This window comes from Thalassophryne amazonica, chromosome 10 (assembly GCF_902500255.1).
Source record: "Thalassophryne amazonica chromosome 10, fThaAma1.1, whole genome shotgun sequence".
NCBI lineage: Eukaryota > Metazoa > Chordata > Actinopteri > Batrachoidiformes > Batrachoididae > Thalassophryne > Thalassophryne amazonica.
Genome location: NC_047112.1, coordinates 60,121,699 through 60,135,570, shown reverse-complemented (window position 1 = coordinate 60,135,570; position 13,872 = coordinate 60,121,699). Strand labels below are relative to the sequence as shown.

Below are 13,872 nucleotides of genomic sequence, written 5' to 3'. Positions count from 1 at the left end.
CCATTATGAATGTAAATGTGATATGGGTGGTCCATGTCAATTAATCACAAGTATAATGTATATCCGTGATTATGATTAACAGTATGACATAGTTGCTTCCCAGTTCTCTCAGTAATGCTGCATTTACACATCGGCAGGATACTTTACAAATGTCATATTTGCATCATTCTTGGCACATTCCTAACATTCTTAATGTGACTTAACGCATCTGAATAGGTTTCTTAATGCTGCGTTTACACATAACAACGACAAGTCACGAATGCTACAAAGTATACATTCTTGGCCGCTGATCACGAATGTGATGATTCTGGGCAGAGGCGTGAGGTGTCCTCAGGAACTGCTGCAACTTGTTACCACCCGTTACGATTAATGGCACCTGTTGCTGGAGAATTATCAGGAACCATTACGCACGGTCAAGAATAGTGTTCCGCGTTGTTGCGCGCAACAGCGCATCGTTAAGTTCTGTCACGTTGTGAACGAGGTGAATTGTCTCCACACACACCCATATTCATCCAACTGAATTCAGATCGCTCCAGTTTTTCAGAAGAACTTTGTGACTGCATGCGTAGTTGGGCTCTGTGCCATGGAGTGGCGCAGAAAGGAGGAGGAGGAGGAGGACAGAGCCAGTTGTGTGGCTTCATGCGGCTGTCGTCTCGTGCATTTTCCCAAACATTATGCACATGTAGCAGGTGGAACACCTGCAGGAGCGCACTGAAGAGCACTGAAATTAGACTTCTGCCGACTTGGTGTCAGCAATGAAACTAAATGCGGTGCAGCAGGGTTTAATTGTGCGCACGCTTCTTCCTCCGCCGGACTGGAGGAGGTGCAGAGATGTCTGGCTGCACGTGAGTCTCCTCTCGCTCCTCTGGTTGCTCAGACTCGTTCTCCCGCTCATCGATTACAACAGCAGGTGGAACACCTGCAGGAGCGTCCTGAGGAGCTTCAGCAGGAACTGTGGAACGACATTTGGAGCCGAGCTTAATTGTGCGCACGTGACAGAAAACTGATTTGTCGTGGCGCGCAGTGAAATGTGACGCTGCGTTACAAATCGTGTCAAAACTTGACAGTTTCCGTGTCACTTCGTAATAATGCGTGACAGTTTGGGCTCCAAGAACCATCACAGGAACCACTACGAATGTTGTCACGTTCTATTAAGGATCAATACTCATCAAGACGGATCAATACGCTCAGTTGTGACCTCCACGACGTGAGACGAAATGAGGGTGGTGTGTGACATTCGTGGAAGATTTTTTGACAGGCAAAAACATGCTCCACGAATATCAAGAATATCACGCACCAACACGCACTATTAAGAAACCTATTCAGATGTGTTAAGTCACATTAAGAATGTCAGGAATGTGTCACGAATGACAGAAAAATGACATTCGTAACGTGTCTTGGTTATGTGTAAACGCACCTTAATAGTGCGTGTTGGTGCATGATATTCGTGATTTTCGTGAAGCATGTTTTTGGCTGTCAAAAAAAAATAAAAAAATCTTCCACGAATGTCATGCACCACCCTCATTTCTCCTCATGTCGTGGAGGTCGCAAGTGAGCGTGTTGATCCATCTTGATTAGCGGTGATCCTTAACAGAGCATGACAATGTTCTTCTCTGACATGCGCACAATTAAACCCTGCTGCACCGCATTGAGTTTCATTGCTGCAGTATGCTGAAGAAAGACGGTGACGCCAAGTCGGCTAAAAGTTTTGTGCCAATGCTCAGCAGCGCACTACTGCTGGTGTTGCACCTGCTGCTGCTGTGTCTGATGTTTGGGAAAACGCGCAAGACAAGAGCCGCGTGGAGCCACACATCTGGCTCTCTCCGTCTCTTCCTCCTCTCTGCACCACTCCATGGCACAGAGCCCAACTAAGCATGCAATGACAAAGTTCTTCTGCTGTGGATTAATCTAGATTTTGAGGAGCAAATTGGAGCGATGTGAATTGTTCAGCAGCTGATGGATGAATATGGGTGTGTGTGTGTGTGTGTGGAACATAACTATGCGCTGTTACGCGCAATAGTGCACAACAGCGCGGAACATTATTCTTGACCGTGCATAATGGTTCCTGATAATTCGCCAGCAACATGTGCCATTAATCGGAACTGCGGCAGCAGTTCCTGAGGACACCTGATGCTGCTTCAAATCATCACATTCGTGATCAGCAGCCAAGAATGTATACGTTGTGGCATTCGTGACGTGTCGTCAATATGTGTAACTGCAGCATAAAAAATAACTAAGCCAGTAATAGAGTGCATACCTCTGCTGACAGAGGAAGGTAGACAAAACTGTTTTTGCTCCCTAATCAGATCTTGATGTCAAAAGGAAACACTTTTGAAGAAGATCATAAAATGAATGCATATCTTTTAAAGTCTAACAAATTTGAGGAAAACTGGGAGGTTGATTGTCTATACTCTAGAGGTTGAAGTACTGGGCTCAAATCCTTGTCAAACTTAAAATTCACTATGGACCCTTGAGCAAGGTCCTTAATCTCCAAGTTGCTCCAAATGACCAGTTGAGCAGGTGTCCGTCAACCTGTAAAGATAGTGTGAATGTGTTTGTCTGTCAATATGTGCTGGCCCTGAGATGGACCGGCGGCATATCCAGGGTGTACCCCGCTATTTACCCAATGACTGCAGGAATAGTCTCCAGCCCCCACCCCCCACCCCCCCATGACCCTAACTTGGCACAAGCAGGTATAGAAAAGACAACTTGTCACAAGCCAAATATCACAACACAAAAATCAGAGTGAAATACTATCACAGCTGACCTCATGAAAAATCATCCAACTCTGACCGACTAACCATTTCTAGCCAAACAATCTATGACTCTGACCAATACAAATTGAAACATAATCTACAATTCCATTAATCAGTTTGTTGACAGAAAGAAGATTAATTAATAAACATTCTGATCAATGACTATGCATTTATCAAATTAAACTATCACACATTATCTAGCTCCAGCTGTTTGATTGTTTCCTGGTTTGTATAAATGTGAAATGATTAGTTATAATCAGACAAGTATTCACTTAGCTGACAGAGAAATTCATGATCATCAATTTTGTGATTAAATAAGGTTCATTACAGTTTCCAACTTTCTGTTTCCAGTTTCTCAATTAGAATAACTGGAGTGTCCAGAATGTCTTTGGGTTTGAGACTTTTGACCACACATCATGACATGAGGCTGTTAATTCAGACGGGGGAAAAAATTATCATGGAGAATTTCCACAATTCTGTGACACTACACAATTAATTGTTTTAAAAAAAAATCAAATATGACACAATAAGAAACAGAAGTTACATCATTATATCTTGAGTTCTGGTGAGAATCGCATTCTTAATTGAGATACTGTCACATATATGAGCAGGTGGTTCGTAATTTTTATCTCTGCTAAGTAAAAAGTAGGGCTGGGAGGACTAATGAAAATCATTAGTCAACTAGTTGTGTAACAGTCATTGATTAGTCAGCGACTAAATCTGACACTGAATAAATTCCACCAATTTTGAATCTTCATGGTGAAACTCAAATGTGACATTTATTTTAACTAGGGATGGGTATTGATAAGATTTTATCGATATCGATGCCATTATCGATTCTGCTTATCGATCCGATTCCTTATCGATTCCCTTATCGATACCTCTTGTGAATTTTGTACTAAAAGTAGGCTTTACAGGTTTTCTATGTATTTCATTGAGTCTTAAAGTAAATAAATATGAAATTGGTCACTGTATTCTATCATTCTAACTTGACTCAGAGAGCCGCGCAGCGTTTGGAGCTGTGTGAACAGAAAGGAGGATGATTCTCATTTCTTTCTCGCAAGACAGGAGTCCCAGTTAGTAACTTTAATCCGCACAAAAGTGACTCACGATTTCACATATTCAGGGATGAAAGTGGTGAAAAACAAAAAAGCTGAAACCCAAAATTACCCAACACCACCTGCACGAAAATGTTTGAATTCTAGAAGCTCTGAAATGCAATCTGGGACAATTCCAGACAATAAACTGCAATGAGTGCAGCATCCATTTTGGTGAAAGAAAAAAAAACTTTCCTTATTAAAATTCATTCCAGTAGTATTCTGCTCTTACTAGGACGCAGCAGTTTTCCAGCTTGGCAGAGAGTTCTGGAGGAAATCACTGAAGAAATAACACATTAAAAATATGGTTTGACCGAAACAAACTATCATTAAACTTAAATAAGACAGGGATGAAATGGAGGTGTAAGAGTCACTAGGTGTTCACAGGAAACACTTATTTATTTCTGTATGTATGTATTTATTTATTTATGTATGTTCATTGTTAGTTGGTTTTATATTTTCTGTTGTGTTTTTATTCAGGTTCTTTTTGTCTCTTTCTCTAAAACTGTATATAATCATTAGATTAATTATTATTACTATTACTGTTGTGCTTGCTATTATTAATATATGAACAAAAATAAATTTAAAAAATGTTACAATTTGTAATACATTTGACTCTTTTACGACAAACGCTTGACAGCTGCAACTGCTTAATGCTAATTTTAACATTGAAAATGCCATAGACATGCTAACGTGTTAGCATCGGTCCCGTTTTTAAGTTATAAAATACATCTATCAACTGTTTCAGAAGACCGTAACAGGTCGGTTTAACATAAAAAGGGTAAATAATTCTGTCATATGCCCTTTAGGGTTTTAGCGGGGGAAAGCGAAAAAAAAAAAAAAAATTAATCAACGAAGCAATGATCGAAGCACTGCTTCGATCTGCGAATCACTGCTTCGATTGGTTCAAGGTTCAAAGCAAAGCCGCGCTGCAGAAAAGTTGATTACAGACCCGCTGCAGGGTCTGTAATCAATGTCGAGAAATAATAATTTTCCTGACGAACACCCCCAAAAACAACGGCCACTCTGAAGGACCGATAAGGGAATCGCTAAGTAAAAAGGTTATTGATGTCGGTGGATCGAATCATTTCTTAACGATACCCGAAAGGAACCGGTTCTCAATACCATCCCTAATTTTAACAATTATAAGCACAAAATCACAAATAAAAAAAAAACAGCATTAGCATGAATACCTATATTAATTTATTAGGCATAGAAAACCCGTTTGAGCTGACTAACTCACCTGCCAAGGTTCACACTCTTTCTTCACTGAGTGAAGAGAGTGGTGGCGGAGTGGTGGTCTATTAAGGGTTAAATGAACTTAATAAATGGCTTTGACTAGTCAACTAATAAAAAATAGCAAACTAATCGGATGTTAGCTAGTCATAGTTGACTATTACAACTAGTCGTCCCATGCCTAGTAAAAGGTAGTCAGAATTCTGACTTTCATCTAAATCAGATCTTTGCAATGTAATAATTACATAAAAGAAAAACATTTCTCCTAATGTTAACAAAACTGAAGAAATCAATCAAATGAAAAACACTGAGGCAGATTTCTTCAGCTATTCCCAGACTCGGAGATGATCTCTCTCTAGAATTTTTACTGTGACCATACAATGCTGTTTGTGTTTCATCATCTTCAAAAAACTAAAGCATCATTCTCACTTTCACAGATATGCATATCAGCATGTCAAAGCTGGCCATAAATGTAACGCACAATTTGATAACATACAGTGCTGGACTTGTACAATGTTACGTGTGTATAAACAACTGTAGCACGCATGTTGCTAATGATACCACAGCCTTGGCACTTCCAGAAAACCTCCCAGTGATGTCATTGTATGCACATTACAGGCTACACGGAAATCCAAGGGATTAAACAACTATGCCAAAGAAAGTTCACGACACAAAAAAAAAAAATTCTGAACATCTTAAAAATTCTGACACTATTACAGCAATCAATCAATCAATCAATTTTTTTATATAGCGCCAAATCACAACAAACAGTTGCCCCAAGGCGCTTTATATTGTAAGGCAAGGCCATACAATAATTATGTAAAACCCCAACGGTCAAAACGACCCCCTGTGAGCAAGCACTTGGCTACAATGGGAAGGAAAAACTCCCTTTTAACAGGAAGAAACCTCCAGCAGAACCAGGCTCAGGGAGGGGCAGTCTTCTGCTGGGACTGGTTGGGGCTGAGGGAGAGAACCAGGAAAAAGACATGCTGTGGAGGGGAGCAGAGATCGATCACTAATGATTAAATGCAGAGTGGTGCATACAGAGCAAAAAGAGAAAGAAACAGTGCATCATGGGAACCCCCCAGCAGTCTACGTCTATAGCAGCATAACTAAGGGATGATTCAGGGTCACCTGATCCAGCCCTAACTATAAGCTTTAGCAAAAAGGAAAGTTTTAAGCCTAATCTTAAAAGTAGAGAGGGTGTCTGTCTCCCTGATCTGAATTGGGAGCTGGTTCCACAGGAGAGGAGCCTGAAAGCTGAAGGCTCTGCCTCCCATTCTACTCTTACAAACCCTAGGAACTACAAGTAAGCCTGCAGTCTGAGAGCGAAGCGCTCTATTGGGGTGATATGGTACTACGAGGTCCCTAAGATAAGATGGGACCTGATTATTCAAAACCTTATAAGTAAGAAGAACAATTTTAAATTCTATTCTAGAATTAACAGGAAGCCAATGAAGAGAGGCCAATATGGGTGAGATATGCTCTCTCCTTCTAGTCCCTGTCAGTACTCTAGCTGCAGCATTTTGAATTAACTGAAGGCTTTTCAGGGAACTTTTAGGACAACCTGATAATAATGAATTACAATAGTCCAGCCTAGAGGAAATAAATGCATGAATTAGTTTTTCAGCATCACTCTGAGACAAGACCTTTCTGATTTTAGAGATATTGCGTAAATGCAAAAAAGCAGTCCTACATATTTGTTTAATATGCGCTTTGAATGACATATCCTGATCAAAAATGACTCCAAGATTTCTCACAGTATTACTAGAGGTCAGGGTAATGCCATCCAGAGTAAGGATCTGGTTAGACACCATGTTTCTAAGATTTGTGGGGCCAAGTACAATAACTTCAGTTTTATCTGAGTTTAAAAGCAGGAAATTAGAGGTCATCCATGTCTTTATGTCTGTAAGACAATCCTGCAGTTTAGCTAATTGGTGTGTGTCCTCTGGCTTCATGGATAGATAAAGCTGGGTATCATCTGCGTAACAATGAAAATTTAAGCAATACCGTCTAATAATACTGCCTAAGGGAAGCATGTATAAAGTGAATAAAATTGGTCCTAGCACAGAACCTTGTGGAACTCCATAATTAACTTTAGTCTGTGAAGAAGATTCCCCATTTACATGAACAAATTGTGATCTATTAGACAAATATGATTCAAACCACCGCAGCGCAGTGCCTTTAATACCTATGGCATGCTCTAATCTCTGTAATAAAATTTTATGGTCAACAGTATCAAAAGCAGCACTGAGGTCTAACAGAACAAGCACAGAGATGAGTCCACTGTCCGAGGCCATAAGAAGATCATTTGTAACCTTCACTAATGCTGTTTCTGTACTATGATGAATTCTAAAACCTGACTGAAACTCTTCAAATAGACCATTGCTCTGCAGATCATCAGTTAGCTGTTTTACAACTACCCTTTCAAGAATTTCTGAGAGAAAAGGAAGGTTGGAGATTGGCCTATAATTAGCTAAGATAGCTGGGTCAAGTGATGGCTTTTTAAGTAATGGTTTAATTACTGCCACCTTAAAGCCTGTGGTACATAGCCAACTAACAAAGATAGATTGATCATATTTAAGATCGAAGCATTAAATAATGGTAGGGCTTCCTTGAGCAGCCTGGTAGGAATGGGGTCTAATAAACATGTTGATGGTTTGGATGAAGTAACTAATGAAAATAACTCAGACAGAACAATCTGAGAGAAAGAGTCTAACCAAATACCGGCATCACTGAAAGCAGCCAAAGATAACGATACGTCTTTGGGATGGTTATGAGTAATTTTTTCTCTAATAGTTAAAATTTTGTTAGCAAAGAAAGTCATGAAGTCATTACTAGTTAAAGTTAATGGAATACTCAGCTCAATAGAGCTCTGACTCTTTGTCAGCCTGGCTACAGTGCTGAAAAGAAACCTGGGGTTGTTCTTATTTTCTTCAATTAGTGATGAGTAGAAAGATGTCCTAGCTTTACGGAGGGCTTTTTTATAGAGCAACAGACTCTTTTTCCAGGCTAAGTGAAGATCTTCTAAATTAGTGAGACGCCATTTCCTCTCCAACTTACGGGTTATCTGCTTTAAGCTACGAGTTTGAGAGTTATACCACGGAGTCAGACACTTCTGATTTAAAGCTCTCTTTTTCAGAGGAGCTACAGCATCCAAAGTTGTCTTCAATGAGGATGTAAAACTATTGACGAGATACTCTATCTCCCTTACAGAGTTTAGGTAGCTACTCTGCACTGTGTTGGTATATGGCATTAGAGAACATAAAGAAGGAATCATATCCTTAAACCTAGTTACAGCGCTTTCTGAAAGACTTCTAGTGTAATGAAACTTATTCCCCACTGCTGGGTAGTCCATCAGAGTAAATGTAAATGTTATTAAGAAATGATCAGACAGAAGGGAGTTTTCAGGGAATACTGTTAAGTCTTCTATTTCCATACCATAAGTCAGAACAAGATCTAAGATATGATTAAAGTGGTGGGTGGACTCATTTACTTTTTGAGCAAAGCCAATAGAGTCTAATAATAGATTAAATGCAGTGTTGAGGCTGTCATTCTCAGCATCTGTGTGGATGTTAAAATCGCCCACTATAATTATCTTATCTGAGCTAAGCACTAAGTCAGACAAAAGGTCTGAAAATTCACAGAGAAACTCACAGTAACGACCAGGTGGACGATAGATAATAACAAATAAAACTGGTTTTTGGGACTTCCAATTTGGATGGACAAGACTAAGAGACAAGCTTTCAAATGAATTAAAGCTCTGTCTGGGTTTTTGATTAATTAATAAGTTGGAATGGAAGATTGCTGCTAATCCTCCGCCCCGGCCCGTGCTATGAGCATTCTGACAGTTAGTGTGACTCGGGGTGTTGACTCATTTAAACTAACATATTCATCCTGCTGTAACCAGGTTTCTGTTAAGCAGAATAAATCAATATGTTGATCAATTATTATATCATTTACCAACAGGGACTTAGAAGAGAGAGACCTAATGTTTAATAGACCACATTTAACTGTTTTAGTCTGTGGTGCAGTTGAAGGTGCTATATTATTTTTCTTTTTGAATTTTTATGCTTAAATAGATTTTTGCTGGTTATTGGTGGTCTGGGAGCAGGCACCGTCTCTACGGGGATGGGGTAATGAGGGGATGGCAGGGGGAGAGAAGCTGCAGAGAGGTGTGTAAGACTACAACTCTGCTTCCTGGTCCCAACCCTGGATAGTCACGGTTTGGAGGATTTAAGAAAATTGGCCAGATTTCTAGAAATGAGAGCTGCTCCATCCAAAGTGGGATGGATGCCGTCTCTCCTAACAAGACCAGGTTTTCCCCAGAAGCTTTGCCAATTATCTATGAAGCCCACCTCATTTTTTGGACACCATTCAGACAGCCAGCAATTCAAGGAGAACATGCGGCTAAACATGTCACTCCCGGTCTGATTGGGGAGGGGCCCAGAGAAAACTACAGAGTCCGACATTGTTTTTGCAAAGTTACACACCGATTTAATGTTAATTTTAGTGACCTCTGATTGGCGTAACCGGGTGTCATTACTGCCGACGTGAATTACAATCTTACCAAATTTACGCTTAGCCTTAGCCAGCAGTTTCAAATTTCCTTCAATGTCGCCTGCTCTGGCCCCCGGAAGACAATTGACTATGGTTGCTGGTGTCGCTAACTTCACATTTCGCAAAACAGAGTCGCCAATAACCAGAGTTTGATCCTCGGCGGGTGTGTCGTCGAGTGGGGAAAAACGGTTAGAAATGTGAACGGGTTGGCGGTGTACACGGGGCTTCTGTTTAGGGCTACGCTTCCTCCTCACAGTCACCCAGTCAGCCTGCTTTCCCGGCTGCTCGGGATCTGCCAGAGGGGAACTAACGGCGGCTAAGCTACCTTGGTCCGCACCGACTACAGGGGCCTGGCTAGCTGTAGAATTTTCCACGGTGCGGAGCCGAGTCTCCAACTCGCCCAGCCTGGCCTCCAAAGCTACGAATAAGCTACACTTATTACAAGTACCATTACTGCTAAAGGAGGCCGAGGAATAACTAAACATTTCACACCCAGAGCAGAAAAGTGCGGGAGAGACAGGAGAAACCGCCATGCTAAATCGGCTAAGAGCTAGTAGCTACGCTAAGCTAGCGGATTCCTAAAAACACGCAAAGTGAATAATGTGTAAATAATTTAGAGGTGATTCCGCAGAAGGAGTGCTTTAGTTAAGGCACGTAAAGATTACACTGGGAAACAAATCGTAATCTAGATAACTAGATCAATCTAACTGCGCAGATTAAACAGCTAACAGATACAGAAAAACACTGCTGTGCTCCGGAACAGGAAGTGATACAATACCGCAGTGAGAGCCAACCACCAGTAGAGGCAAGCAAGAGCAAGCAAGACCACGGCACAATGACAGAATATCCCGGTTCATCGCAGGCATCCTCCTGAACCCTCGAAGGTTTTCTAAAGTACGGACTAGGCTTCAATCCATGACATTCCAGAATGCATATCCATTAAAGTGAGAATGGGGCTTTAAACAAAGGGACGAGAAAACATTTAAACTCTGCACAACTGAAAATCTCAAAGCTATCAACCTCAAATAACAAACCAAAACTAAAAAACAAAAACCCTATTGTAGTAAATGAAATTACAGTCAGTGTCAGCCTTAAAATGTTAAACAGTTTGACCTACCTTGTGTTGTACTCCAATCCAATCCACCCACAAAAAGTTTCCTGGAAATAAGAAATAAATTACAGTCAGTTATGAATCATCATTTCTACTGTAAATGATAAGCGATGAACACGGTGTTAATATCAAACGCAGAAGCAGCTTGTTCAAATTCTTTTTGGGATACAGAAACAAAAATGCTCATAGCTACAGCTAATGGATTGAATTTATTTACAAAAATTTATAGTGCACATTAAAATACAAGGATAAATCAAAGTGTAAACACTAAAACCATTTCGAAAACTGACAAACATAAGCAGCGCTCCGCTGTTCTGCTCCACGTCCAGCGGCTCCAGCCTGAAGTGTTCTGCAGCCGGACTGCTTCACGCAAACATTCGCTCGAATACTGGAAGTTTGAACTGCACCCGAACAACACTACTACCAAACTAAATGGCAAGTTCTGAGTAGTTTAACACATCAGTGGTCGTGTCTGTGGCGGCAACGGTGTGTCAGTGCAACCGAGGACGATGCTCCGTGCTCCGGCAGTGCCCGCTAAATGTCCTCGCACAGCGGCCAAGTCGGAGACTATCGCCTCGCTGGCAAAGCTAAGCTAGCTGACTGAAAACATCGCCGCAATAAGTCACTCCGCGTTCACGCATTTGTCTGAGATGCCATGTGGCAGTGCAACAAATCTATAGAGATAATTCTACCGCAAGCAACAACCATAAAAACTGAGCGACTTTGAACACTACTTTCACTTTTTGGCCGTCTTTCCTCGGGCTAACCATAAGGCTAATGTATTAGCTTAGCTTGCTAGCTAACGTTAGCCGTCAAATAGCGGGGGAGAGAGTGTCAGCTGTCAGGCTACTGAGCCAAAGCGGAATCATGTGGTCAGTAAATCTTACCCGACTTCATCTCCAACTAAGTTATTGTTCATTTCTGAAGCTACAGCGGACGACTACAGGAGCTGTAACCGGCTTCTTGCTTCGGCGCTGCCCCTCTCAGACTGAGAGCGGAGGAAGGTCACTCCGCTTTTTTGTTCAAACTGCTTTGCGCACTGACGACGCTGCAGGCAGCGAAAACTTTAAAGGGGCACTACACTTCCTCTACGCCTTACTTTTAACATTCCTATCATTTATGCTAACCGATGTGCGAGGGCACGCTAGACTGCGCTGTCTACATGAAACTCGTAAATTTGTATGTGTGCACATTCCTCAACCGTACAGCAGGTGGCAGTGTTTAGCGGGTGGCAGTCAGGTCTGACTCGATAGGTAAAAGATATATATATAATTTGTTCCAGTGCATCAAAACTAATCACTGTTTGAGTCCTCATTATGTGCCTTTTTAATTTGGGAGTTACCAACTGAGTATGTTTATTGTTTTTGAGTTATTGCAAGCACAGTCTTTCTGGGGTGGACAAACGCTTGACTGTCAACAATCAATGTTTCAATGTGTTTCTAAGTTTAAAAAAAGTGATTTCTGGGAGAAAGACTCCCAGTGGCCTCTTGTTGCTCATGAAAAAATAAAAGGATTAACAAGACCACAACATATTGTGAAAAAAGGACACTGCATCATCAGAAACTTTGTTGAAACAAATATTAAACTAAGTCAGGACATTATACATTCTACAGTTATCAACAGTTTTAGTAGTATTTAGATTTTAATTTAGTAGTATTTAGTTTTAGTTTTAATTTTCTATTTTGTTAGGTACTGACTGTATCAATAGGTTTCATTTTTTAAAACACACACACACACACAAACATACATTTGTTTGAAAATTTTTATTTCTAAATATAAAACTTAACCATGCTTAAGATAAAATAAATTTGAAAAAGGCAAAATTTCTGGAGTTGTGTGATCCTGATAAGCAAAAATTATATTTGTATTGAAAATAGAAACATCAAAAAAATATATATTGATTATTAAAACCTTACCATAAGCACTTTCCAAAACTTGTTGGCTTATGCAAAGCCCCATCCCTCAGCAGCTCCAGTCTTGTCACAGTGGAACTGCTGAGGGATGACACAACGTAGTAATACTTTGTGTCGTCCGCTGTAATCTCCCATAGCGCAAACTGAGCCTCAGTTTGGGCAAACCAGGCCGGAGCAGATGACTCCCAAAACTCTGGGAGCTTCAACAACACCACATTCGCTGTCATGATTGCATCAGAATGTCCTTAAAAAACATTGAAAAGACTGATGTTGGGGTCACCTTGAGCCAGGCGAAAGAAAGATTGGCAATTTCTACATTTCAACAACGCATCATGTGTCACTTTATTTACTTGAAAACAAACACTGAAAAAACATTCACATACACACAGGCTTTATAAGGCTCGGCCCGGCTCCTAACTCCACGGGGAAACATTAAAGTAAAACAGTAAAACATTATAGGACTGGGCCAGCTGGTTACACACACAGCAGGGGCAAACTTTTGTCTGCTCTTGCCAACAAGCAGTGAGTGATCAGAATTAGAATATACGTTATCCAGACAGCTTTGAGAACAATCAATTGTACATCGCCGACAGGGGTCCTGCCGGGAAAGCAGATATGCACATCTTGGCTTATTAACATGTATAAAGCAGGGAACATGTATGTGTGAAACAGGTTTTAACATATAGAGTCAGAAACGCCTTACAACCACGAGTAGTGATCTGACTTGGTGAACTGTATCTGAACAGTACACTGCGTGTGCATGTGTGCCACAGTATCAACAATTTCACAGAGTAAAATTGCTGCATTAGCTTGAACCATGAGATTTATTTCAAATAATATTCAAGTCATTCCAATGAAATAATAGAGCTCTTTGGTCTTGGCCATAGTGGACAGGTTGGAGTGTTCAAACAGGTGCAATTAATACAGGTAAAGAGTGCAGAATAGGAGGGCTTCTTAAAGAAAAACTAACAGGTCTGTGAGAGACAGAATTCTTGCTGGTTGGTCGGTGATCAAATATGTATTCCACCTGTTTTTTTTTTTATTAATTTGAACTTGTATTGTAAGATTTAGAATGTGATACTATGTTAGGAGGACATGTAACAGAAAACATTTGAAATGTCTGTGGCTAAAAAGTAAACACCCTTGCTCAGTTATGGTCTGGTAAAAATGTATCTGTATCAGGCTGGATGGTCAGGAAT

The 13,872-nt window shown here is 40.6% G+C and overlaps 1 protein-coding gene across 2 annotated transcripts in view; it reads right to left on the bottom strand.

Annotated features, from left to right (window-relative positions):
• dazap1 (DAZ associated protein 1) overlaps positions 1 to 11,804 on the bottom strand; it is a 101,624-nt gene extending 89,820 nt beyond the window's left edge. Inside the window, exons 1-2 of one of the 2 annotated variants that reach the window (XM_034180081.1) lie at positions 11,648 to 11,804; positions 10,767 to 10,807 (exon numbers count right to left, since the gene is read on the bottom strand). In XM_034180081.1, coding sequence (XP_034035972.1) covers positions 10,767 to 10,807; positions 11,648 to 11,679 — 73 coding nt within the window. In that variant the 5' untranslated portion in view covers positions 11,680 to 11,804. The remainder of the gene's footprint in view (positions 1 to 10,766; positions 10,808 to 11,647) is intronic. The other variant, XM_034180080.1, reaches the window with a different exon arrangement.
• Between the last annotated feature and the right edge of the window lie 2,068 nt (positions 11,805 to 13,872).